General features: G+C 54.1%; 2 protein-coding genes and 1 long non-coding RNA gene across 5 annotated transcripts; 1 reads left to right on the forward strand and 2 right to left on the reverse strand.

The window, feature by feature from the left end:
• The first annotated feature begins 107 nt into the window (after nt 1-107).
• LOC109502964 lies at nt 108-9,629 on the forward strand. The gene is made up of 4 exons (XR_002161900.2): nt 108-869; nt 1,312-1,491; nt 6,049-6,157; nt 9,052-9,629. It is a non-coding gene; the product is annotated as an uncharacterized LOC109502964 (long non-coding RNA).
• A 677-nt stretch (nt 9,630-10,306) lies between these two features.
• On the reverse strand, nt 10,307-17,438 carry LOC105260876. Its single transcript, XM_045034688.1, has 2 exons — nt 16,983-17,438; nt 10,307-11,414 (listed from the first exon to the last, which is right to left on the reverse strand). Exons 1-2 carry the CDS (start codon nt 17,289-17,291, stop codon nt 11,073-11,075), a joined length of 651 nt encoding a protein of 216 aa, XP_044890623.1. The 5' UTR covers nt 17,292-17,438; the 3' UTR covers nt 10,307-11,072.
• A 3,577-nt stretch (nt 17,439-21,015) lies between these two features.
• HES6 (hes family bHLH transcription factor 6) lies at nt 21,016-22,845 on the reverse strand. 3 transcript variants are annotated; one of them, XM_023259929.2, is made up of 5 exons: nt 22,661-22,843; nt 22,500-22,586; nt 22,300-22,381; nt 21,640-22,080; nt 21,016-21,367 (listed from the first exon to the last, which is right to left on the reverse strand). In XM_023259929.2, the coding sequence occupies exons 1-4, from the start codon at nt 22,739-22,741 to the stop codon at nt 21,656-21,658; spliced, it is 675 nt and encodes a 224-aa protein (XP_023115697.1). In that variant the 5' UTR covers nt 22,742-22,843; the 3' UTR covers nt 21,016-21,367; nt 21,640-21,655. The 3 variants fall into 3 exon arrangements, with proteins under 3 accessions (XP_023115697.1, XP_044890624.1, XP_023115696.1); XM_045034689.1 differs by having other exon boundaries at nt 21,016-22,080; nt 22,340-22,381; nt 22,661-22,845; XM_023259928.2 differs by having other exon boundaries at nt 21,016-22,080.
• Nucleotides 22,846-27,201: the final 4,356 nt, after the last annotated feature.

Raw genomic sequence — 27,201 nt, forward strand, 5'->3', positions numbered from 1 at the left:
CGTCAATCACCCGAAGGCGGGCCCGGAACACCACCAATCGGCGCGCGGCGTGGCGCGGCCACCCCAGAGTCCCGCGCGCGGGTGGGCGGGGCGGCGCGCATGCGCCGAGGCTGATTTCGCCCTGGCGGGCGGAGCCGACGTCGCGGTAGCCACGTTCCCGGCAGGCGGCGGGTCTGGCTCTTCCTGCCGTCCTCCGGTAGGGCGTCCGGTGCCGGGAAGCCGGCCTGGGGAGAATTGCCGAAGCTCAGGGGACCAGCGTAGTGGGCACTCTTGTCCGGGAAGGCGTTCCGTGCCGTAGCTCTCACACCGCCGCGGTCGGCGCTGACCCCGAAGCCCGGGGAAGTGCGGGGTGTGGAGGGCGTGTTCCCTCCATCTGTCTGCCCCTGTCCGCGCTCCTGGCGGGCGGGAAAGACGGCGCTTCCGTGACGCCGGGGCTCTGTCCCGGGACCCCCAGCCCGCACGCAGCGAGGCCTCGGCCTTCCCCTACCCAGTACACACCATTTGAGCAAACGTGGACATCAGGCTCTGGCGGGGGAGGAAAATGAGGCCCCTCTGATCATGTCTGAACTCAGACAAAATGTGAACGTAGTCCAAGCCACGAGCCCTGCCTAATACGAGTCACTGCAGCTTCTGGACGGATCACAGATTTAGCTGTGTCTAATCTTCCTGCCTGTCAGATGAGATCGATTAAGGCATCCTATCAGGGCATCTCTTCCTCTTGTTGACATTTTTTTTCAATCCAGAGCAAAGCCCCCATCCTTAAAATGTTTCCCCAAATTACCGGCCACGCATCCCAGTCTGCTAAGTACTTTCCAACATCTGACCACTGACGTTTCCAGGGTGGTGGTCTCCCTCCCTCCTTCCCTGCGGTGAGTAGGAAACCCAGCTTGTTTCCATTGCAAGGGTATTCCTGGTGATGTCTGGCTTTAGGACTTTGAAGGGCCCAGCGAGCCTTCACGCCTCTCTCTTGCAGGACTGCTCACTCCTCGCCCTCCCCAGAGAAATGCCCCTCCCTCACAGCAGAAATACTCTGCAGTAACAATACTCCCAGCCTCCCATGTCCTTGCCTCTCATGCACAGGGCAGCCGACCCCAAGCCAGCTTGATCTCCTGGCTTCTCCAAAACAGCTCTTGCTAAGCTGTCCGGTGATTTCCCACTCCATTGCTAGATGCGACTGACCTTTCTAGTCATCTTACACGAACCCCAGCAGCATTGACACGTTGGCCACTTCTTGACTCGCAAGACATGTCGTCGTCGCTCTCCTGGTTTTATTTCTGTTCTCTGACTGCTCTGTCTCTGCCTCCTCCACAGGCCCAAGGTCTTCTGCCTGGCTGTTCGTGCATGGAATTCTTTAAGACTTGATCCTGGGTCCTCTCCTCATCCCATACTCCCTCGCTTGGCAATCTCGTCCACACTTGGCTTGAATTACTGTTCATCTGAACATGGTTTGTTAATTTATATATCCTACCAGCTCCAGATCCACATATTCAAGTAAGTACCCACGTGATACCTCATGGATGTCTCAAAGGTACCTCAAACTCCACAAGTCCCGACTGAAACCATTTTTTTCACTCTCCACCCCTACCCCCTTCAATCTGTTCTCCTTCCAGGGTTGACGCCCTGTGCTCCTACACCAGAACCCCCCTAATGGAAGACAGCCTCTGAGGTGGCCCCCATGGTCTCCACCTCCTGGTATACAACCTTTGTGTGGTCTCCTTCCTTTGAGTGTGGCCGGGGCCTGTGACTTGCTCTGGCCAATAGAGCCCAGCAAAGGTGTCAGGATGTATGTGATTACGTGGATATGATTCTTTCACACGGGTTTGTGACACCCATCCTGCCTGGGGACTCACCCTCCCTTGCTGACTTTGAAGAAGCAAGTTGCCATGTTGTGAGCCACAGTAGAGGAGGACAGCAATAAGGAACTGAGGGTGGCTTCCGGGTGATGGCAAGAAACCGGGGCTTTCTAAAAATTTTTTTTTAACGTTTTATTTATTTTTGAGACAGGGAGAGACCGAGCATGAACGGGGGAGGGTCAGAGAGAGAGGGAGGCACAGAATCTGAAACAGGCTCCAGGTTCTGAGCAGTCAGCACAGAGCCCGACGCGGGGCTTGAACTCATGAACCGTGAGATCATGACCTGAGCCGAAGTCGGAGGTTTAACCGACTGAGCCACCCAGGTGCCCCTAGAAACCGAGGCTTTCAATCCAAGAGCCCATAAGGCGATGAACACTACCCACGGTTATCTGAGCTCGGAAGCAGATCCTTCCTAGTTGAGCCTCACATGAGACCCCAACCCCGGGCCAACCTGTGACTGCAGCCTTGTAGAGGACCCAGCTGCGCCCAGACTCCTGACCTGTGGAAACTGCGGGATACTAGACGGGTGTGGTTTTAAGCTGCTGAGTTTGTGGTCATTTGTTAGGCAGCAGTAGATGCCTGACACACCGTCCATCACCAAGTCCTCTCAGTTTCATCTTCTGAATGTCTTCTGGATCCACTCCCTGACCCCACCCCCGTCAAGTCTGTGTCACCAAATCACAGCCTCCTGTCAGGCTTCTCTTGGGGCTTCTCTCCATCCCTTGTACTTGTCTTTCTCTGTCTTGTCCCAGGGCATTTTCTCAGGTCCCCTGGCTTGAAATGTTCTCCTCGACCCCCTTCTCCTGGGTAAATTCCATTCATTCCTCAGATTTCAGCTGAGTCATCAATTCCTCAGGAAAACCTTTCTTGAGTGCCCCAAGCACCCTTTACAGCTGTTGTCATAGTTACAGTTTTACTGTCGTTTATGTCATCATTTCGTGGATGAACCGTATCTCCCGTCAGAATGTGAGCAGGTGGAGGTCAGGAGCCATGTTTGGTCCTACACATAACTGTACCCTGAGCACCTGGCACATAATAGGTGCTCGTATACATTGGTTGGATGAACGAACGAGTGAAAGACTATGTCCATTTTTGAAGTTCAAAGTGCATGACACAGCCTTCCTACCTCAGGAATATGAGGAAGGTTGGAGCCAAGAGTGACGCCCCCTGGGTACTTGCTCAGGACTGCCCAAGCCTACTTGACTATTTTGCTCTTAGAAAAAAATCATAACTTCGGATTTTAAGAACTTGAGCTGTCTAGAGACAAGGAAAGGAAGTACCTGATGTCCCAGGATGTTATCAGCTGCCTGTGTGGCCAATGATATTTTCCAGTTTGTGGCCACAATACCTCCCATCCCTCCTGCTCTTCTGGAATGTATCCCTGCCACCTTCCATCGAGAGGTAGGCTGTGAGTCGTCTCCCATGGCCCTGGGTGAACTGTGACAGCTTTGACTGGTAGAGAATGGAAGATGGGCCATTGTATGACTTCCAAGGCTAGGTCCTAAAAGGCCATGCAGCTTCTGCCTGATGCTCTGGAGACACTTGCTGGGGAGTCGGTCAGCGACTAAGGAGTTCAGCTGCTCCGGGGCTACCGTGCTGGAGAAGCCCCAGATGGGCGCTGTATTCAGCGATGCCAGCCGAGCTCCCAGCCAATAGCCAGCCTTGGCTGCCAGCCTCGTAGGGTGAGTCATCGAGGACATCCATCCCTGAGGAAGCCTCAGATGACCCCAGCCCCGGCCAATATCTGACTATGACCTCGTGAGAGACCCCAAGCCAGGACTGCCCAGCTGAGCCCTTTGAGAATTCCCAACCCACAGAATCGCAAGCAAAGTAAGCAGTGTTTTTAAGCTGCTAAATTTAGGAGTAATCAATTACACAACAATAATACCAGGAAGAGGAATTTGATGGGGAGTGCTGACACATCAAAAGGCCAAAACGTCACTTCTCGGCCTTTTGGCTAAGGTCAGGTGCAAAAACCCAAAACATAAGGGACTATCTTTGGGACCAGGTCAGCAGGTAACCAGAGGGGCCTGGAGAAGACTGTGGGAGGCCCCCCACCCCGATGGGCCTGGAGGCTGTAAATGAGGGCTTAACAAAAAGTGAGGAAGGTGGAGGAAAGAATACCATTGTTACGTACATTCAGCACAGCCGTTACCCATGATATTGTGGGAAATAGAAAATGTACCCAATGAACTGATGAATCTGGCTAAGGAGATTCCCAGGGAAAACACTGGAAGTGCCAAGTGCACAGACAGCAAGAATCTCGAGTGTCAAGCCCCCGCCCTTGTGGGATTCCTGACCCACAAAATGTGAACAAAACGGAGTGATTGTTTTAAGCTGCGAAATGTGGGGGCCCTTACAAGGGCAGCCGTAAGAATTGAACAGCCTGATAACCACACCTGTTTTGTGCACTGTGACAGACGGCTTGGAAAATGAAAGACGGCTTGGAAACCACAAATAACCGTTGTCTTCCAGGGCGGTGGGAAGGATTTTATAGCAACCCTGGTTTGGGGAAGTTTGAATAAATGTCAGAAAAAGTCTCTCACACTGTGAAAAAGTGATCGACTTTACTATTCCTATTGTGAAGAAGGGGAAGAGAACTTAGAACACCACGTGCCTGTTGGGGGCCTGTCACTAGTCAGCCGCTTTGCATATGATAATTTGATCTAATCTCTTAACAGCCTTTTGAGGAAAGTAATGGTGCCTGTTGGGTGGGTCTGCAGAGGGCTCCCCTTGAATCTTCAGGTGAGAACCCATGAGCACGAGCACGTGAGTAAGATAAGCACCTAAGGCTGGGGGAAGGTCAGGAAGGAACAGGGTTAGTAATTCTCGAAGTTCACATCGGGCCAGAAATAGTTCCTGCATCTGCTAGCGGGAGAGGAACATGCTCAAAATACAAGGGACGTGTGTGTGTGTGGGTGTGGGTGTGGGTGTGGGTGTGGGTGCCTGTGTGGAGTGCACAGAAGTGGTGAAAGGGCTGGCTGTCAGGGGGCCTGAACTGGACACCTTCTACCTGGGGCCTTTGAAGTCAGGTGTGGGGGCACCTGGGTGGCTCAGCCGGTTGAGCGTCCGACTCTTGATCTCAGCTCAGGTTACGATCCCAGGGTCTTGGGATCAAGCCTCGCATCGGGCTGTGCACTGAGCATGGAGTCCGCTTAAGATTCCCTCTCCCTCTCTTCTCTCCCCCACCCACACACACTCTCTCTCTCTCTAAAAGAAAAGAAAAAAAGTCAGGTGTGAGTTTTAGATTCATTTTGGGGTAGAGGGCAGGGCACGATGGCATGAATAAGCCCCGTGTTCACAGCTCTGTAAGGAATGGAGAGGAGTTGGGTGGGTGGGTGGGTAGGACTCGAGGTCTCAAGTTAACTTGGGGTCATTTCACAAGGGGTCCTAAACACCAAAAGGATGACTTTAACTCAGTGGGGGAGCCGCAGACCTTTTCACGATTAGAAAAATGTCAGTGTCCTTAGAAGGCAATGGAAGGGCACATGCTCTCCTGCTTGCGCCCTCTGTCTGCAGACTGGAGCCATGTCACGGGAGGATAGACCCTTCTTTCAGGGCAGAAAGAAGCCCAGAAGCCTTGTAACCCCACCCACTTCATACTAGAAGGGAAATGTGGCCCACTCGGAACGCCCCTTTTCAGATTCACTCTGTTGGCTTTTCTTCATCTAAACGTTGACCTGCCCGAGGGCATGGTGCGGGACCTTCTTCGGTCTGCAATTTATTCACTTCCAAAACCATCTAATATATATAGAGAGAGAGCTAATATACTTCTTTGGCTTTAAATACGTCTATATTTTGATGGCACACCTGTGCATGTCTCTGGCCTTGGCTTCCTCTTGGAACTCGACATACCTGTATCCCCAGGTGTCCACTCAGCAGCCCCACCTGGATGTCTAATGGGCATCTCAAATGATGCCATTTACAATATATGCCAAACACAACTCCTGCCTTCTCCCCAAAACCTGTTCACACCAGTCTTTCTCAAATCATCCGCCCAGTGGCTCCTGCCCAACCTAGGCACCAGCCTCAGTTCCTACCTTTTCCTTACGCCATATGACCAGATCAGTAGGTGGATCTTGCCTGTTCCACTTCCGCGATTCTTCCACATCCCATTTCTGTGACTGTGACCCCAGACCAAGCCCATTACAGGCATGCCTAATTTTATTGCGCTTTGCTTTATTGTGTTTCACAGATACTGCAGTTTTTACAAGTTGAAGGTTTTGGGCAACTCTGTGCCGAGGAAGCCTATTGGCACCATTTTCTGACAGCGTCTGCTCACTTTATGTCTCTGTCGCATTTGGGTAATTCTCGCAATATTTCAAACTTGTTCATTATAATATTTGTCGTGGTGATCTGTGACCCGTGACCTCGGATGTCACTACTGTCATTGTCTGGGGACACCGCGAACCGCACCCATATAAGTCGGAAAACTGAATCGATAAATGTCCTGTGTGTGTTCTGTCTGCTCCCCCCGCCGGCCACTGCCTCGTCTCCACCTCTCCTCGGGCCTCCCTGTTCCCCGAGACACAACGATACTGCAATTAGGCCAGTTAATAGCCCTATGATGGCCTCTACGTGTCCAAGTGAAAGGAAGGGTCGCACGTCTCCCACTTTCAATCAAAAGCCAGACATGAGGAAGCTCGGTGAGGAAGGCCGGTGGAAAGCTGAAACAGGCCGGAAGCGGGGCCTCTCGCACCGAACGGTCATCCAGGTTGTGAACGCGAGAGATGAGTTCTCGGGGAAATTAAAAGGGCCACTCCAGTGAACACACGGATGGTAAGAAAGCGAAACAGCCTTACTGCTGGTTCGGAGAAGGTTTTGGTGGTCGGGATAGAAGACCCAGCCAGCCGCAACGTTCCCGTAAGCCAAAGGCCAGTCCAGACCAAGGCCCTGGCACTCCTTGTGAAGGCCGGGAGGTGAAGAGGCTGCCGGAGGAAAGTCTGGAGCGAGCAGGGGTTGGTTCAGGAGAGAAGCGTGTCCGTAAAACAGAAGTGCAAGTGTAAGGTGAGGCTGCGAGTGCTCGTGCCGGAGCTGCGGCAAGTTCTCCGGGAGACCCGGCAGGACGATGGTGGGGGCGGCTGCGCTAAACAACAGACGGGCGGTGTGGACGGAGCGGCCTTCTGCTGGAAGGAGACGTGATCGAGGGTTTTCACGTTGGAGAGCAGACGTCAACGCCTGGCTCCGGAGCCCCAGGGGACAGGCTCTCTTACCAGGGGCCGGTGCGACCGGGGACTTGACATTGGTGCCAGTGCCCGTTCACCGTCCTGAAAATCCTGGGGCCCTTCAGAATTATGGGAAATATACTCCACCGGTGCCCTGTAGGCAGAATAGCACAGCCTGGATGAGCGCACGTCTGTTCACGACGTGGTTTTCCAAATATTTTAATCTCACCGTTGAGACCCAGGGCTCAGAACAAAAAAAGAGACTCCTTTCAAAATATTAGTGCTCACTGACAACGTACTGGGTCACCCAAGAGCTCCGATGGAGAAGGACAACGAGACGAATACTGTTTTCCTGCCAGCTATCACAGAACGCATTCTGCAGCCCGTGCATCAGGGGGTCGTTTTGACTCTCAAGTCTCTACGTTTCATGAGGCTACAAGTGTCATCGTGATTCCTCTGAGGGATCTGGGCAAGGTAAACCGAAACCCTTCCGTCGAGGATTCACCACTCTCTCTGTTTTATATTGAGAACATTCACGATTCACGGGAAGAGGTCAAAATACCAACATTCACCAGAGTTTGGAAGAAGTTGATTCTAGCCCACACGGACGACGTGGAGGGTCCAAGCCTCCCGTGGAGGAAGCCGCTGCCGATGGGGTGGAAACAGCAAGAGAACCAGAAATGCAAGCGGAGCCTGACGATGGGACTGAACGTGTGGCCGCGGTCTCGGGGGAGATCTTGAACGGAGGAGGGGCTGCTTCTGGGGGAAGTGGTCTCTTGAGGCGGAATCGGCCGCCGGTGACGATGCCGTGAAGACTGTTGACGTGACCACAAAGGATCTGGAAGACGCATACGCTGAGCTGACGGAGCCGTGGCTGTGTTTGAGAGGACGGGCTCCGGTGTCGAACGATTCCTGCTGTGCGTAAAATGGCGTCAGACGGCATCACGTGCCACAGAGAAATCGTCCACGAAAGGAGGAGTCACTTGATGTACCAGACCAACCTCGTCGTTGACTAATTTAGGAAACGGTCACAACCACCAAGCAGCCGTGAACATCGAGGCAAGATCTTCCTCCAGCGAGAGGATTCTGACTCACTGAGAGCTCAGATGATGGTTAGCATTGTTCAGCAAGAAAATACGTTTTAACTCAAGTCTGTACATTCCTGCAGACGTGAAGCTGTTAACACACCTGACACACGACAGTGTCTCGTAAACACAACTTGCACGCGCACGGGGAGACCAGTGAGCTCACTGGACTCACTTCGCTGCGGTATCTGCTTTACTGTGGTGGTCTGGAAGCGAACCCCCAAGATCTCTGAGGCATGACTGCGTTTTCCTGAGGCAAATCACGCTGCCTCCTCTCTGTTAGACTTTTGTCCTCCTACAGTTGATTTTCCAGAAAGGGAGAGAGATCATTTTAAAACATAACTTCGCCCACTGCCCTCCCCTGCTTTAAGTCTCTCAGTTGCTTCCCATTTGCGTAGCATAAAATCCAAATTCCCTGCTATGCTTATGAGGCCCTCCATTGTCTCACTGGGCATTGGCACGACTACCTCTGACCTTGGGAGTTCCAAACCTTGACTGTGGCCTGACCCCTGGGCTCCTCCCTTTCTCCAGGATGCAGCGGGCTCTGTGGACCTCGAGACTGGGTCCTCGTTCCCTTTGATTAGAACAACTTTTTCCTGCTCCTCAAGTGGCTGCCCCCCCTCCCAGGCCCCAAACTCAGCTCAGAGCTCACTTCCTCAAAAGGATTTTCTGGACCTCATCTCAGGCACGGAGGTGAGCCATACACGTCTCACTTATGGATATATTTGACTTTTCACAAGTGACACTTGATTGAGCATTTCCTGAGACCATTTAACCAGGAAAATAAATGTATTAGGAAACTTTTACACCTTATCTACTTAAGACGCTGATAAATATGTCACCATAATTCACTTTTTAGATAAAAAATATTTTTATTACTTTATTTCCACCCAGTACCTAATTTTCTGCTATTTGTAACGATCGATTTCTTTGATTCTGTTTTTTTAGGAAACTTTTTTTTACTGAAATCCACACTGAATCCAAGTATATTCCTTGATGAAGTTTCACAAAGTAAATACACCTGCCGACGAGGACTCAGATCGCAACACGGAATATTTCCTGCGCCCAGAAACCACTTCAGTCACGACGTCCCACGGTTGGCACTAGGGCCACGGATTCATTTGGTGGGGGTTTGAACCTCATATAAATGGAATCACGCAGTGCGCGCTCTTCCGACCCGGACTTCTTTCGCTCAGCACCATGTAGGTGAGACTCGTGTGAACTGTTAGCAGGGGGACCTGACCTTGTCTTCTCACTGTGTGATAATCCCTGGTGTGGATGCAGGTTCCTTACGAACATGTTCTGGCATCCGTGAACAGCTGAGTCGTATCCAGTCTGAGGCTCTAACAAATACTACTGGTAGGAACATCCCAAAGCGTGTCTTTTGGCAAACACTGGCACCCATCCCCACTGGCACGTGCCCAGGGATTGGAATCCTGGGCCTGGGGGTGTTTACATTCAGTTCAGTTCATACTTTCCTTAGTTGATTTTTTTATTGTGGTAAAATATACCTAACAGCAAATGTATCATTTTAGCCATTTTTTTAAAAGCTTTTTTGTTTTTATTTATTATTGAGAGACACAGAAAGAGCATGAGCATAGGAGGGACAGAGAGACACAGAATCCAAAGCAGGTTCCAGACTCTGAGCTGTCAGCACAGAGCCCGATGTTGGGCTCGAACCCACAAACCACGAGATCATGACCTGAGCTGAAGTCAGAGGTTTAACCCGCTGAGCCACCCAGGTGCTGCCTTTTGCCTCTGTTTGAAAACCCACATTAAAAACACATCCAAAGGGGGCACCTGGGTGTCTAAGTGGGTTAAGTTTCTGACTTCAGCTCAGGTCATGTTCCCACAGTTCATGGGTTCCAGCCCTGAGTCAGGCTCTGTGCTGACAGCTCGGAGCTTGGAGCCTGCTTCGGATTCTGTGTCTCCCTCTCTCTCTCTCTCTCTCTCTCTCTCTCTCTCCTCCCCCGCTTACGCGCTCAGTGTCTCAAAATAAACAAACATTAAAAAAAAAAAAAAAAAAAGGAAATTAATCCAGCAGTTCTCTCCAACTGAAAATAAGTAGTAAACTTTGGAAATATTATTGTTTGTTTCCATTAAACCTGGTTAAGTAAAATCATCAATTGGTTTTATATAAATAAAATATTTAAACTTCAAAATATTTTTAATTTTAATACGCCTACTTTAAAATTTTTCAACGGCTTTTCACCTACTTTATTGTTCTGCAAAAAAAATTAAGCACAAATTTGATTTTTCCTTTTGCTTTGTGCTCCAGTATTGCTAGGCAGGGTACTGACTGGTTGCCTCTGGGTGGGAGTGGGGACTGTCTGAGGAGCATGAGAGAACTTTCTTACCGGTATCTCAGTAGGGTCTGAGTTACAAAACTGTACAGATGTGTCAAAACTCAGCAGATGGTCCCTTACAAGCAGGGCACTTCATTGTAAGTTTTGGATCCAAAGGAAAAGACTGTGAATAACGGATGCTAGTTAATGTTGGAGGGGAATTTACTCTGAAGGCAACAAGAATAAAAATGGATTAACGGATGGCTGCCCAGATGTGATAAAAGTCGAGGAAGATGTCAACGGTACCGCTGGAAATTTCCATAATACAGTGTTGGGGCAGCTCCGGTCCTCTAGAATTTGCTGGTCCATTTGAGAGCTCCTTCCAACCGGAGTTTCTCCGGGTGGAATGACTGGGGCAGATCTGGATACAACATCCTGAAGGAGAAGTGGGCAAACCTCCAGGGGCTCGATCAAGCCTTGGAGGAGACAAGGGGCAGAAAAGAGAATTTGGCCCCGGGCAAGGGGAGATCTGTGGTTCGCTCCCCAAATCGGGTGGGCCCTGCCCTCCCCCCCACCAACCCCCTTTTGCCTCATTTTCCTTCCATTCTGTCCAGCACAGGCTGACAGAGGTGCTACTAAGGAAGTCGCGAGCCCTTTCTAGATTCCATTTATTGCTCGCACAGACTATGGAAGGAAGAATGGCCGAAGGTGGCCAGCTGTTGTGCAGGTTGTGACACGGAAAAGTGGCCAGGTGAAAACATGGAAGCCCGGGCGGCCCGCTGCTGGGGGCCGCTTCCCTCCCTGGCCAAGCTCCTGCCCTGCCCGTCGCATCCCACGGACAGCAGGAGGGGTATTGTCAAGCCTTGGATCCATCTGTGGTTCGAGCCTTGCCTGAGTGGCCTGTGCGGGTCCATGCGGGCTGCCAGGGCCCTCCACTTCCTTCTCGGGTTTCCTTCGTGCTCCTGCACTCCCAACACCGTACCTACAGGGACCTCTGGAGGTGTAGACGGGGCACCCAACCTGGCTCTGAGGGAAACACAAATACCTGGTAAGCTTGAGAAAAGATGCCCCACGTCGCTCAGGAAATGGGAGTGAGAAACAATCAGATGCCTTGGAAAGGCTTACAGGGAGCGACGCAGACAATCGCTTTGAGCTTTTTTTATTTTTGATGTCTATTTCTTTTGAGACAGAGAGACAGAGCGTGCATGCGTGAGCACAAGCATGGGGGGGGCGGGGAGAGAGAGAGAGAGAGAGAAAATCCCGAGCAGGCTCGGAGCTGCCAGAGCAGAGCCCACGTGGGGCTCGATCTGCCGAACGGAGAGATCATGACCTGAGCTGAGCTGAAGAGTCCGATGTCTAACCGACAGAGCCACCCAGGTGCCCGGACAGAAAACTTTTTTTTAATGTTTGTTTATTTTTGAGACAGAGAGAGACAGAGCATGAACAGGGGAGGGGCAGAGAGAGAGGGAGACACAGAACCTGAAACAGGCTCCAGGCTCTGAGCTGTCAGCACAGAGCCCGACGCGGGGCTCGAACTCACGGACTGTGAGATCATGACCTGAGCCGAAGTCGGACGCTTAACCGACCAAGCCACCCAGGCGCCCCCAGAAAACTTTTTAAATTAGTGCACCTCTCGGGAACCTGGGCGGCTCCATTGGTTAAGGGTCTGACTCCTGGTTTCGGCTCAGGTCATGATCTCACGGTTTCATGAGTTCAAGCCCCGAGTCGGGCTCTATGCTGGCAGCGGCCAATCCTGCTTGGGATTCTCTGTCTCTCTGCCCCTCCCCCCGCTCATCTGTGTCTCTCTCAAAAACAAATAAACTTAAAAAAAAAAAACTATCTAAAAACAAACTTTTTAAAATTAGTGTACCTCTTGCCACTGCACTGTCTAGGCCCTGGTGACCTCAAGGCGTACACTTTCAGAACTTAAGGACTGTGTTATCCCAATGCTATTTAAGCTGTTCCAGAACACACAGGAATAAAAGCAAGACTCCCAGGGCGCCTGGCTGGCTCAGTCGGTGGAGCCTGCAACTCTTGATCTCTGGGTTGTGGGCTCGAGCCCCATGCTGGGTGTAGAGATTACTCAAAAATAAAATCTTAAAACAAACAAACAAACAAACAGCAAGACTCCCAATCTTTTCAGAGGGGCAGCTTAACACAGACACCCAAATCAGGAAGACCGCGCATACAAAAAAACCACAGAGCAATACCTCGTAGGAATTCTGATGCAAAAAAATCCTACAAAACACTGTGGAAAAGGTAAAACTCTGCAGATAGTAAAAAAGATCGTGACTGTGAGACACTGCGGGGAGGGAGAGATGAACAGGCAGAGCACAGGATTTTTAGGGCAGTGACACTGCTCTGTGTCGTACTCTGTGGTTGGATGCATGCCCGACATTTGTCCCAATCCAGAGAATGTACAGCACCTAGAGCGAACCCCAGTGTCACCTAGGGACTTTGGGGGATAATGATGGGTGGGCTCATCGACTACAACAAACGGACCACTCGGGTGGGGGATACTGATCAGGGGGTAAGTCGTGTGTGTGTGGGAACAGGGGTACGTGGGAAATCTCTATCTTCTGCTCGGTTTTGTTATGAACTCCAAACTGCTCTAAAAAAAATCAAGTCTATTAAAAGAATCCTACATAAAATTATATACAAACCAAATTCAGCAAGACCTTGACCCCATTAAGACGATTCTACAGTTGGGTTAAAACCAGAAGCGTGGCTCATTATGGATGAATCCAATCACAAAATACTCAACGTTGACAGGCAAAAGGGCGAAAATAAGAAAACATGTGATCATCTCCACAGATGCCAATGGCACCCACTGAATTCAATATTCTTCCCTTAAGCTTTTTTTTTTATAAAATTTTTTTAATGTTTTTATTTTGAGACAGAGAGAGACAGAGCATGAGCACGGGAGGGGCAGAGAGAGAGGGAGACACAGAACCCGAAGCAGGTCCAGGCTCCGAGCTGTCAGCACAGAGCCTGAGGTGCGGCTCGAACTCACAGACCGTGAGATCATGACCTGAGCCGAAGTTGGACGCTTAACCAACTGAACCACCCATGCGCCCCTAAACAAACTTTTTTTCATGGTAGTAAATCAGTGAAATAGGGATGTCTGCCACTAAAGGCAGTGTAGATGGGACAGGCGCCTGGGTGGCTCAATTAAGCGTCCGACTTCGGCTCAGGTCATGATCTTGGGGTTTATGGGTTCCAGCCCCACATGGGGCTCTGTGCTGACGGCTCGGAGCCTGGAGCTGCTTCAGGTTCTATGTCTCCCTCTCTCTCTGCCCCTCCCCCTGCTCGTGCTCTCTCTTTCAAGAATAAACATTAAAAAAAAATAAAGACAGTGTAGAAAACTCCCCTCCTCTGCTGAAGGCGGAAGTGTAACGCAGACAGTTTTTCAGGGCAATGATCTGACAATTTCAACGACATACCATTTGCCCAGCCACTTTAATTCTAGAAGCATGTGCAAAGTACACAGGATGTTCGCTGAGTACCGGTCTTGGAGAAACCTCGGAAACCCTCTCTACACCCTTGGTGAGGTTAATGTGGGCAAGAAGGCTCTGCCCCAGGCCATGTGGTGGGCCAGGGGGGCCCCGTGAGGGAGGGGCTTTTCCTCTTCACTACTGTGTCCCTGGTGCCGAGGACAGTGCTTGCTTGGCACGCAGCGGGGGCATGGTCCACAGCGCTGAACAGACGATCCTACTGTTGGGTTAAAAAAGTTGCAGAATCGTATGTACAGAATGGTCCCATTGGCAGAAAAAGAAAAAGACATTTTTCCCAGATATATATGCTTGCAGATGCATGGGAAGGATCAAAGAGGTCACCCAAGAAATTGTTAACCATGGGGACTCCTGGAGAGAGGGAGGAAGGTAGGGGGCAAGAAGAGAGAAGGAGGACCCAGACTGTCCACGGCAGGCCTTCTGTAATGCTTGCCTTTTCCTGGGGGTGTGTATTGCTTTTAAAATAAAAATCTAGTTTAGGAACAGTTACTTAACCTATCTGAGCCTCAGTTTCCTCATCTGTAAAACGGAGAGTAGTAATAAATACCTCCCCCAGAGGGTCACCGTGCCATTTGAGGAACGGACAAGATCACGCACAGAGTCTGCTGGCACCTGCTGTTAATGAACATATGGTATTGCTGTTATTATTGAAAGAAATACAGAAAAAACAAGGAACATTTTTTTCTTAAGTGTATTTATTTTGAGAGAGAGAGAGCACGAGAGCAAGCAGGGGAGGGAAAGGAAGAGGGGGAAAGGCAGAGAGAGAGAGAGAGAGAGAGAGAGAGACTGGGAATCCAAGCAGGCTCTGAGCTGTCAGCGCAGAGCCTGACTCGGAGCTCGCGCTCACGAACCACGAGATCATGACCTGAGCCGAAACCAAGTCAGACGTTCAACCGCTTAACTGACGGAGCCCCCCACAAGCCCCAAGGAGCATTTGTTACAAAACTGTAGGGACCCAGCTGCACCGGCCCTGGAACTGGCCCCACACATCCCACTTTCGGCCTTTGCACTTGCTACTTCCTCTCCCTGGAACGTTCCTTCTCAGGAGAGCTGCCTGCTCCTTCCTTCACATCATCCATTCTCTGCTCAGATGAAACCTACCAGACAGGTGGTTCCTAACCAGCCTTCCTAAACCTGCACGCTGTTTCCACACCATGACTCCCCGGCCTCTCGACCCACTTTATGTTCTTCTTGGCCGGGAACACTGCCTGCCATATCGTGTGTTTTTGGTCTGTTTCCCTCATAACAGTATGAGCTTGAGAAGAAGCTTTATCTCCAGCAATGAGAATAATGCCTGACGAAGAGCAGGTATCCAACGAATACTGTGAAAGAATAAGTAAACGTTGTCTGAAATACAGCATCAAAAGAAACTTGAAAACCGCCTCTAACCAGGGTGACCAGGAAAACCTTCCCAACCTTGAAGGCAACGGGAGAGGATTGCGGGGCGGTGGGGGGCAGCCGGTCCCACCCCAGGCAAGGGGGTGGGAGCAGAGGAGAGGGGCCTGGCGGTGGGCTCCGAGCAGACCCCTGGGAGTCATGGGCCTCCCACACTTTGCTAATCTGCAGGGTCGGGCTTTTGAAGGACCGAAGTTCAGGAGGTAAGACTGGGTTTGGTTTTCTTAAGGACCATTCCCATTCTCCAGGTGGGAGGTAAGAACCTGAAATAAGAATGTGGCACCAGGGACAGTGGGGACAAGGAAGATGCAAACTCATTCACTCATTCATTCATTAGCGCTATTAACAAGGGAGAATTGGTGGCTCCTGGACGCCACTCGCGTGGGGTGGGGGGGCTGAAGGACGAGGAGGTCTCTCCCTGTCAGGGGTCTGCCCTGGGTGGTTGAGGATGGCCAGGGATCCAGAACACGACAGGAGGCACAGGTTTTGCAGGAGAGCAGAGCTCAGGTTGCACTTGCTGTGTCTTTAGAACCTGTGGGGTGTCGAAAGGCAACAGCCAGGGGCATCTGGATAAACCCCACGAGAGCTCTAGAGAGCCCAGCTGGGCCGAAAGTCAAGTGTGGACTCGGCCACACAGGAGGGAACGCCACAGGGATCATACGGATTGTAGTCTAGAGATAAGCGGGCTACAGAAAGGGACACAGGACACGGCAACACTTAAAGGGTGGGCTGACAGCCGTCTCGGATCTGAGAAGGAAGGGTTGAAGAGGAAGCAAGAACACGAAACCCGGCCAGGGGTTTTAAAAAGCATGAGGTTACTGTCAGTGTTAAATGCTGCAATACTTAGGCAGAAGAAAACTAAAGGGTCTACTTGGCAGTAAGGACTTCCTCAGAGACTTCTAGAAGTTTCCAGTACAGTGATGGGAAATGTAGACCGGGGTGAAATTCTGTGATAAGCAAGCAGGTGAGGAAGTGAAGACAATGAGAACAGAAGTTATTTTCAAGAAACTGGACTGTGAAGGAAACTAGGACAGTGATTACGTCCCAGCGAGGTCTAACAAGTTCGGCTGGAGAGAGTGGGTAAGACAGAAGATAGGAGCTTAAGGTTTGGGAGCCAGCTCGACGGTGAGGGGTGACAAGGTCCACGGAATGCTTATTGACTTGGATGTCTAAGGGCACGTAGCAGATTTCCGAGGTCAAGGCGGGGCAGGATCCGGAGGGGCAAGAAGACGGTACCCCTAGTGTCATCTGCTGATGGCAGATGGACAGCGAGGCAACGACAACGACGCAGCAGCGCAGGTCTAGCCGGGTAAGATGCCTGGGTGCTCCCACGACAATCCAGGAGGCCTCTCGGTCACCAGTTTAAAAAACCTTATCGCTTCTAGACCCATCTAAACCCAAGGACAGACATTAATAATCTGATAAGCTCTGGGCTTCCCCGGTTGCTCTCAAAAGCGATGCCACTGTCTACCTCTGGGCAGTGTGCGGTGGCCAGTGGCTCGCTGTGGGCTCTCGGCCCTCTTTAGAGAATGCAAGGGTCCAAGGCAGCAGGGATCCGGTCAGTGTGTCTCGGACCGCAGCGCACAACAGGTGCTCGCTCAGCGCAGGCGGAGAGTGAAGGTTGCGCGGAGCCGGGGCTCGGTCTCCGGCACCGTCAGCAAGGCTCGTGTCCCCCTCCTCAACAAACCTGCTTCCGTTCCACAGCCTGGAACGACCCCCTCCTTCTCGACCCCCCGTCGCTGGTGGCTTTGGCTGCTCTTTCAATACCCCCGGCCTCCCGGGACCCGCGGCGGTCGGCGACCCCGGGCGGCGGCCCGCGCAGCGACTGCCCGGCCGGCCGAGACGCCCTTGGCCTTCGCGTCCACACGCGGATGCGCGGCTCGAGCTGCGGGGCGCCGGCGCCTGCCTCGCGTCCTCTCTTGGTGCCAGGGCTGCCGAAGGGACGGCACTCCGGACGCGACAGGCCACACGGCCACGTACCCGACGGCGCGAGCATCCTGGCCGGCACCTGGGTCGGGACGCTCGCCGGGAGGGGCGTGGCCTCCGGGCCCGGAGGCCTCTGGGAATCGCGGTCCCGGCTCAGCCTGCAGCGGCCTCGCGGAAGGGGAAGTGGAAGGACGAGAACTACATCTCCCAGGAGGCTCAGCGGCTCGCCTCGGGCGGGGCGGGGCGGGGCGGGGCCGGGGGCGGGGGCGGGGCCAAGGCCTCCGCTCCCAGGCCCAGCGAAGAAAGCCTCCAGAAAGCCTGGGGAAAGAAAGTCCCCGGAGTTCCTCCTAGTCGGTGCGGCGCGTCCGAGATCTGCGCGCCGTGGGAGTCCGGCCCGAGACCCCTGGAGCTCCGCTCGCTCATTCCCAAATCCGGCCGCTTTCCCCCGCGCTCGGCGCTGAGCGAGACTGGCCGCACTCCCGCCCTCAGGTTGCTCTCCAAGGCCCGAGGCCAGAGCAGAACTGCGGGAGGGAGGATCCGCGGAGGCAGCTGGTCTCTGGTCCGGCCTTGAAGGCCGCTGCCAGACGCCCCACGTGGGAGTGGGGAGGCGAGTTAGGCCTGCTGCCCAAGTCCAGGTTAAAGGTGAGATGAGGGGGCCTAGCCCTCTGCCGGTGGAAAGATGACGGTTGGAAACTGGAGTTTGGAGTAGGGCTCATGCACTTGATTGAGTGGAGGGGAGGTGACAGGAAAAGAGTGTGGCTTGTATAGGTTATCTTCCGTAGTCAGTGGGGTGCCGTGAAGGGGCAACGACTGGCGCAGTGACGGTGCGTTTGGGGCTGAGAGTCCGCTGTGCTCTGGCTATGGTTTGTGATGCGCATCCGACGTCTGAGTGGAGGTGTTGAGTGGACCTGAGGATAGAGGGGCCGACAAGGATAGAGATGGGCTTTGCATCAAGGGCACACGATGGAACAAGCCAAATGGGCCAGGGCAGGGGTGACAGGGAAGGACACAGAGTCCTGAACGTGTATGCCCTCATTCAGAGGTTGGTCAGCAAAGGAGACTGAGGATGGCCAGTGACAGCCTGAAGGATTGGGGGTTTTTGAAGTGGACTTTCCGGAGGGAGGAGTGCTTCACTGGAAGAAGGTTGAGCAAGTTGAAACTTGAGACAGAATCCCCGGGTCTGGAAACGCTCGCTGGAGATCTTGGCCAGGGCAGGTTCCTTGGAGCGGAGGGGAAGAACCGCCTGACTGCAGAGGAGGGAAGGGGAGTGAGGTGCAGAAGTGGGGACAGCTCGTGTAAACAGTGCTTTTAAGGAATGTTGCTTTAGAGCAGAAAAATGAGGCAGAGCCTAACCAGGGATGGCAGGTCCAGGGGGATTGTGTCTCCTCTTTCTCCAGACGGAGAGATTACAGCTTTGTAGAATGATCCAGAGGGAGGAGGGATTAGTGATGCAGCAGAGCCCCTGAGAGGTCGGAGGGGACCGGATCCAACGGCTGTGTGGAAGGCTGGCACCACACCGTGTCTTGATGGAAGGTAGAATGCCTGGGCAGAATAATGGTCCCCCAAATATGTCCGTGTCGTCATTCCCAGAAACTGTGAGTGTGTCACCTTACGTGGCAAAAGAGGTGTTGCAAACCTGATTAAGGATTGAGGGCCCTGAGACAGGGCGAGTCTCCTGGATTGTCCAGGTGGGCCCAAATATCATCATGAGGTTCCTTAAAAGTAGAAGGAAGAGGGGGGCACAAAGCTAGATGCATTGTTACTGGCTTAGAAGCTGGAGGAAGGGGGCCACCAGCCAAAGAATGTCGGTGGCCTCTGAAGCAGGAAAAGGAAAGGAAACGGATTCACTTTCGAGCCTCACTTTCGAGAGGGGATGTAGCTGTTCTGAAAGCACTAGCCTCTTCTTCAGCCTAGTGAGTCCCGGGCCTCTGGGAGAATGTGACAAGTGTGCGTAGGAGAGGAAGGAGTTGATGCTTCAAAACAGTCCCCCCCAATGGCATCAGAGCTCATCACAGTGGCCTTTGTGTGCTACTAGAAGCCACATGCAACAGAGGTTTTGCAGGGGGACCTGCTCTCCATCTGTGTCTCTGTGGACACCTCCTATGTCAGTTTGTCTGGGACAGCTAAAATAATCCCAGGAATAATGTTCCCATCCCTCTTGAGACCTCTCCTATGGACCTGCCTCTCCGACCCCATCCCACCAACTCATCCCCAGTCGCTAAAAATAAGGTGCATCTAAACTGTGCAGCCACTCTGGAAAACAGTATGGAGGTTCCTCAAAAAATTAAAGACAGAACGACCCTACGACCTAGGAATTGCACTACTAAGTATTTATCGAAGGGATACAGGTATGCTGTTTTGAAGGGATACGTGCACCCTGATGTTTATACCAGTGCTATCAACAGCAGCCAAAGTATGGAAAGAGCCCAAATGTCCATCGATGGATGAATGGATAAAGGAAATGTGGTATTATATGCAATGGAGTATTACTCGGCAATCAAAAAGAATGAAATCTTGCCGTTTGCAACTACATGAGTGGAACTGGAGGGTATTATGTTAAGTGAAATTAGTCATTCAGAGAAAGACAAAAATCCTATGAGTTCACTCATATGAGGACTTTAAGACACAACAGATGAACGTAAGGGGAGGGAAGCAAAAATGATATAAAAACAGGGAGGGGGACAAAACCTAAGAGACTCTTAAATATGGAGAACAAACAGAGGGTTACGGGAGGGGTTGTGGGAGGGGGGATGGGCTAAATGGGTAAGGGGCACTACGGACTGTACTCCTGAAATCATTGTTGCACTATGTGCTAACTAACTTGGATGTAAATTTTTAAAAAATAAATAATATATTTGTATAAAAATAAGGTGCATCTGGTTATGTAGGCTAGTGGCTGAGATCTGAGATTGAACCAGAGGGGAGCCAATGTGAACCCCCCTCCTGGCGGGCAGGACCTGTTGGGGGGCTTTTGTAAAAGGGCTGTTGAGAAAGATGTTCTTGAAGCAAAGGCGCACAACCAGAGAGGAGACCCAGGTGACAATCCTGAGTCGTCACACCTCAGCCCCAGTCTGGGCACTGGCAACCCAGGCTGCTTTGGGTCCTGGAGCAGGAGACGACTGAGTTGGGCTACCTGTGGAGTGGCTGTCAACTGACCACGTGCTATCTGCAGGCCCTGCCCCAGCCCAGGAGGGCAAGCTCCCCATTCCCCAACTGCCCATCCCATCGCCCTCCTTCCAAGGCTCCTGGCCTCTTGGGCGCAGTTTGATCTTCAGCCCAAGCTGCCCAGAGCCATGGCGCTTAGACTTCAAGCCATGCACCGGCAGGGTCTCTGTGTCCCTGAACTGCCTGGCACTGGGGGCAGCTCCCTCTAGTCAGGAAGAGGGACAACCCACAACCTAACACGGGGAGACTGATGTCTACATCGTGCTCATGGATCCTGACACAGGTCTTTGAAAGAAACTTCCAAACCCCATGGCTAGGAAGTAGGAATGAGTTTATCCCTAGGAGCTCGTGTACCAGAGAATGGTCCCGGGACAGGCTGTTTCCCTGGTGCTTAGTTACTCTGGAGACAAACCCCATGCCGGTGGTATCCATCGCCCAGGGAGGTGGACGCACCATCCACTGTGAGAAGTGTCGCACGGGGGTCTCGTCTCCACCACCATTCTACTCCTCACTTTGCTGACAAAGGGTGAGAGGTTTTAGAAACATCCACCAGCATTAGATACAAGAAAAATGCCCTTCCTTAGTTTAGTATTTACACATTAGACTCAGTAAAGACACCACATCAGTCATACTTCTGAAGGGTAACTAACTCTCCAAAATCCTTTATTTAATAAAACTGGAACATTTGTTGGTAACCTAATACACAAACTCCAAGTGTGCTAAATGCAAGGCGTTCAGGGAGGCTTTGCTTCTGTCTGGCAGAGGACTGGCAATGCTGGGGAATGCACCTGCCTCCTGTGTCCTGAATGAATGCACCGTGTCCTGAATGAAGTGGCAAGTTCAAGCTTCTGCTCAGGCCAGGGCCGCCAGGGTCCGAGGTCTCCCTCTGTCCCCGACACTAGTGCCCGGCACGGAGGAGGGTTTCAGCACTTCTGCCCCCAGATCCATACAGTACCTGGGAAGCCTGGGCCACCTGCAGTCCTGGAGAACCGCGGTAGCTCTGTAGGATTCTTCCTGCGGCCTGCAGCTCCCACCCTCCACCCAACCCGGGGCTGGGGGTCCCCAAGAGATACTCGCTTAAGAAACAGGGCTAGGGGCCTGAGTGGGCTGGTCATCCTGGACTGCCCTGCAACCCACTCACTGGAGGAAGAGGGCAGGCAGATCTGGGAGACATTCAGGCCCCTGCCCCCACCACATCTGTCCCCAGGGAGGCTGGAACAGAGCAAGGGAAGGCCACACCCACCCTTGCAAACCTGGGGCTGGCGTTAGTCACCAAGGCCTCCAGACGCTCTGGGCTATGCGAGCAGCGGTCAGGCTGCCCAGGGCTGCTGGCACCAAGTCTGGCCCTTCGGCAGGCGCTCGGCTCAGTTCAGCCTCGGGGGCCTCCTCCAGGTCGGAGCACAGGTCGTCCCCGGGGCCCGGGGGACTGGGCAGAGGGGACCCCAAGACCCCTCCCGTGGGCCAGCCGCTTCGACCAGGGGCTCCCGGAGACCCGGCCAGGGCGTCCCCCAGCAGATCCCGGAAGCTGCTGCCCTCGCGCAGAGGCATGGACTCGAGCAGGTGGTTGAGGAGTTCTGCGGCGACGGTGGCATCGATGGCCTGGCACGTGGACACGAACGTGTGCACCTCGTGCATGCACTGGATGTAGCCGGCCGCGAAGCGCTCGCTTGCTTCCGCCTGCAGCTGCTCGCGCTCTGCACCCGGGAGTGGGAGGGAGAGAGCGGCGCCCCGTCCGGTAAGCAGCGACTGCGGTGGCCAGGCCCGTCCCAGCCCGCGGGGACAGGGCTCACCCGGGAGACCCGGAGGAGCCCCGGGCGCGGGCTGTACCGGGGCGCCGGGCGGGGAAGACCCCATTCCGAGGCGGGGGCGGGCCGGGCGAACGCGCCCCGCCCGCGCACCCCACCGCCACTCACCGCGCGCCCGGCCCCGCAGCGTGCCCTGCACGCGCCGCACCGTCAGCTCCAGCACCTCGGCGTTCTCCAGCTTGGCCTGCACCTGCGCGGGCGGGAGCGCCGGGGGGCGTGTGGGGGGCCGGTGAGGCCGGGCAGGGCCGCGCCCCCCGCTCTCCGCCCAGCAGCCCCCGGGCGCCCGCCGGCCCGCGCGCCCGTCTCACCTCGGCGCCCGCCAGCAGCAGCCGCAGCTCCTGAAGGCTCTCGTTGATCCGCGCGCGCCGCTTCTTCTCCACCAGGGGCTTCCGGGCCTGCGGGAAGCGGGCGACTGAGCCCAGGTCCCGGGCCTCCCGCCCGCCTGCCCGCCTGCGGCCCCGGCCCGCACCTTGCGGTCCCCCCGAGTCTCCCAGGCGTCCTCAAACTCTCGGCCCGCACGGTCCCGGCCGGGCGCCAGGGGCGGAGCCATGACCCGCACCGCCCAGAGCGCCGCAAGCGCGACGAGCGCCCGCGCCCCTCGCAGCGCGCCGCTGGGCCCGCCGCAGCCCTCGCTCCTTCGCGTCTTCCGCCGGCCGAGGCCCCGCCCCTTTTATAGCCCCTTATTTGCATTTCAATGCACGGATTGGCCGCGCGGCCCTGGAGCCGCCGGCTTCTAGGCGCGCCGCGGCCAATGGGAGCGGCGCGCTTTGTCCGGCCCCGCCGCCGAGGTCCACAGGCAGCTGGTGGGGCGTGGCCGGCGGGCGGGGCCCCCAGCCGGGCCTCCGCGCAACGCCAGCGGCTTGGGGCACCCGAGGGGGCGGTGACCCGGTGCGCTGTGACAGGGGGTGCGTTTGTTTTCCTCCCTACCTGAGCAGGGCCCCCAGGTCTGCTGTGCGTGGGAGCAGGAGCTCATTCGTGCATTCACATTTGTCTTAGTTCGTGCAAGGTGCCTCCGGAGAGGAGCGCTCCTGCCCGAGTGTCGGGGTGCTAGATTGTGGAGGGCAGAAGCACAGTCAAGGCCGCGGTCTCTGGACCTGGGAAGGTCTAAGGGTCCGGGTTGGGATAGCTGCGGAACCCCGGAGAGATAGAGACCCATGGGGTAGCGGGGTTGGGAGCGGGCCCCAGGACTCCTTTGACTTTCTTGCGGAAGTGTGGGTCCCGACTCGACCCTCGACACAGCCCTCCGCCTTCGCGGGGATCCTAGTGGGGCGGGTCCGGCGACACCGCCCCTCCTCTTCGGGGCGCTCCTTCTCTGGTCACCCTTCCCCCGCTCCTTCTCTGGTACCACGCCCCCACCAGCCGCCCCTTCTTTTCTAATCATCATCGCTGTCCTCCTGAGCTCTCCGTGTCCCCCTAATCGCCTTCGCTCCCCTGTCCCCCTCTGATCTCCCTGTCCTCCTTCCCAGTTCCCCCTCCCCACCCCCATACACACACCCTGCCCTGGTTCCCCGCCGCGCCCACTCTTCCTAGCCCTCCCCGCTCCTCGCCCGTCCTTCCCTGGTCCCCACTCTCGTTCATTCGTCCCGGCTTCCCTCCCTGTGGCAGTCTCCTTCGTCCCCCGCCACCCCTCCCCCTCGGCTCCCTTTTCTCCCAGCCCTCCCCTCGCCCAGGCTCGCGTAGGTCGCCGTCTGGTCCCCGTAACTTGATGCCCATGACAGTTGGCAGCTGCAGCCGCTTCGGTGGAGAAAAGCGGGGGCCGAGCCAAGAGCGACAGGTGTTGGCCGCGCCTTTGTCTAGGCCCGCTTTGTCCGGCGGCGGAGGGCGGGTGAGCCCGTGTCCGCCAGACGACCGCCGCCCCCACCGCGGGCCGCCCATCTGCCAGACTGGCCTCCCCGCGGGTGGGGTGAATGGTCGGTGGGGCCCGCGCCCTGGGGCAGCACCCTGGGGATCCCGGCCTGTTCCCTGCTCCACCGGCCTAGGTAACCTTCACAGCACAGCAAAGCTGGAATGGCAAGATGGGTTCTGGCCACCAGGCCTTTGCACCCGCCGAGCCTTCCACCTGGAATGCTTCAAACACCTTCAAATGTCTATTTCCTCACTGTTTAGGTCTCTGCTTCCTTATTCCTCTTGCTGGTGGGAGTGCACCTGCCCCCCAGGAGTCCTGCCTTTACCCAGTCCTGAACCACTCACCAGGGTTTGGGATTGTCAGGGTCTGGTCTGCACCCCTCCAAGCTCTAACCATCCCTCGTCAAGGGTACCTAGGACCTCCTATCTACCTCCAGCAGAGTTGGGCCTTGGCAGAGCCCGGGTGGATAGGCAGGGTGAGGGGATGCCCCAAGCCTGGCTGGAAAGCAGCAGGGGAAGGAACCATCCAGGGACTGCAGTGTCGTGGGTGGTGGGACTAGGCCACAGATATCCCCCACCCCAGCCACCTGAAGGTGGATCTTGCAGCCCTCCCTGTGAGTATTTCACTTTGGGCTCCCCACCAGAAGGACCTTTATAGGCAGGCAAGTTTGATGAGAGGTTTGCAGTTTCCCAAAGTCACCTCACTGACCTCTACAAGTACCTGAGGGTTTCTTCTGTTGATTTTCACCTGTCCACACTCAGCCTCTTGTTTGCCTCTCTTTGGGCAGTCTTCGAACACCTCTCCAGCCCAGCATTGTTCACCCAGGTAGAAACCTACTCCTTTATTTCAGTCATCCCTTGTTGTTCTCGGTCTCCTCCACATGCCAGAAAGCTCAGCTCTCTTCCTTCCTTCCCCCTCATCTGGCTGCTCAGAACCCCAACTGCCCTTCTCTCCCTACACCTAGTGGTGGGGCTGACAGGGGAGGGGAGGGGGTTCAGTATGGAACCCAAGAGAGCACATAACTGGCCTGTGACTTTACCGTTCTGAATCACTTAGACATCACTCCAGGGAAGGAGACCCCCAAGTAACTACAATTATGTTTCCACCCCTACTTTGAGAATCTGAGATATTAAAAAATAAACTCAGTGCTATTTCTTGTGGTCTGATGAATATGCCTCCCCTTATCCATTGTATTGTTTGAATAAGACCAAACAGGTATTTTAGAATGCTCTCCATGAGAGGCAGTCCATGTTGGAACAGGATGGTCAGCGCTCTGGGGGAGGCCTTTGGGAAAAGATCAATAGAACACTTGGTTAGATGGAGTATGGGTTTGGGGGGGAAGGCATGATAAAGGCGGATAGTGCAAGCAAAAAATGAGAAGCAACTAGTAATTCCAGGAAAAACAAAAAGCTCCTCCCAAAGAGAACTGTGATCTCAACATACTGACTGACTCAGAAGCTAACAATTCTTCCACAGTCACAACAATATAACACTGTTCATGGGGGCTCAACATTTAGGATCAATCTGTAGAGAAGGCAAGAAAGTCTTATTATGGTTACAGGATATTAAATAAAGTTGACTTTATAAAAACAAAAGGATAGGTGACTATTGTCATGAGAAGGGAGGAGGTTGAAGGGAGGGCGAAGGTCCTCAAAAAGCTTGTCTTACAAAGGAAGGTGGGGTTTGAGGAACACCGTCTAGAGTTGAAGGAAGGAGAAATTAGGTGCTAGGATATGCCTCAGTGTGACCAAGTACCCTGAGGTACAAGGACAGAGCAGGGTATAGGAGTCAACAAAATCCTTGGTTGGACCAGAAGTTGCCCAAGGCCCCATCTTTGAAGTTAGCCTCAATTTCCCTTAGTTGGTTGGCTGGCTTGGCCTTTTCCTCCAAGAAGCCTGGCTGTTCCATCTCTGGGCCACCAGGCCCTCTCTCTCTCTCCTTTGCACAGCCTCCTCTAGTGGACCCATTTCCTGCCATTTGTCCCTTGGACTGATCCTACCTTCAAAGGTTGCTTGAGCACAGACTTCCTGAGCATTTGGGCCCTTTGATCCCCCCAGATCCAGGAACAGAGGCCAGCAGAGGCTGGGCAGGGCTGTGGTGGCCACAGGGGGACCAGTTAGCGGCAGGGGGGGGCAGGCCATAAATCCCCAGGGAACAAAGGCAGCAGCCAGCCTATGGACATTCAGGCCCCTTGTGGGCAATCAGCCCAGAAAGCTTGGAGAAGCTCCTTTTGGTCTGGAAATAAAGGGGGGGGGGTGCCTTTGGGGTTATATGGTAAATAAAAATGCAATTAAGAGTCCCCAAAGGCAGTCAGTTTGGTGAAACAGCCCTCTCTGGCCATTTAAGGCCAGTTTGCAGAGGCCTCTGTGCTTACTGGGAGGGCTTTGCCTTTGTTTCCTCACCCCCACGCCGTCCCCCCTGTCACCATGAAGCCAGGAGGCAGGGACTCAAGCCTCCCCCTCCTGCTCAGAGAGCTTCTGGGAAGCTGGGCACTGGGTCCAGGATCCATTCATGTCTCTGCTCCATTCCTCATGATCCTGGTGTGAAAAGTGGGAGGAAGTGGGGAACAGGACCCCACTGCTTTGCCTGGGCCCCACACGGCTCCATCACTGTGGAAAGAAGGACAGGGCGTGTGGAGTGAGGGGACTGGGTGGCTCTGCCCCATCATCTCCGACGGAGACAGGAAGCCTCTCTGGCTGGCGTCCTTCAGACCTCTGCCCTTGGCCCTGTGGCCAGCGCACGGCCAGCTCCCCTAGAAGGGACAGACACCCAGGGCAGGGCACAAGAGAAACAGAGGAGGTGCCTGGGGTCACCTTGGAGTGGAGAAGAGCTGGGGGCTGAGCCAAGCAGCCTCACCCCTGCATCTGCAAGTGAAAAGCCCATGGGAGCACTGGATTACATGATTAGATCTACATTTTATGAAGTTCACATCCTAAGACTTCACTGGGCAGTGCGACAGCATGTGGCGAGGATGCACGTAAGAGAGACGCACGCGCACGCACACGGGAAGGGACCAGCTGTGCAACGGAAGGGGTGAGGGAGGCCTCTGTGACAGAAGTTGTCCCGAACACGGCATTTCTGGAGTTCTCTGTTGAGACACACCTTTTGGAAATCTTTGATCTCCATTGTGATTGCTCTGTGCTACATTCAAAATACACCCAAGG

This window comes from Felis catus, chromosome C1, assembly GCF_018350175.1.
Source record: "Felis catus isolate Fca126 chromosome C1, F.catus_Fca126_mat1.0, whole genome shotgun sequence".
Lineage (NCBI taxonomy): Eukaryota > Metazoa > Chordata > Mammalia > Carnivora > Felidae > Felis > Felis catus.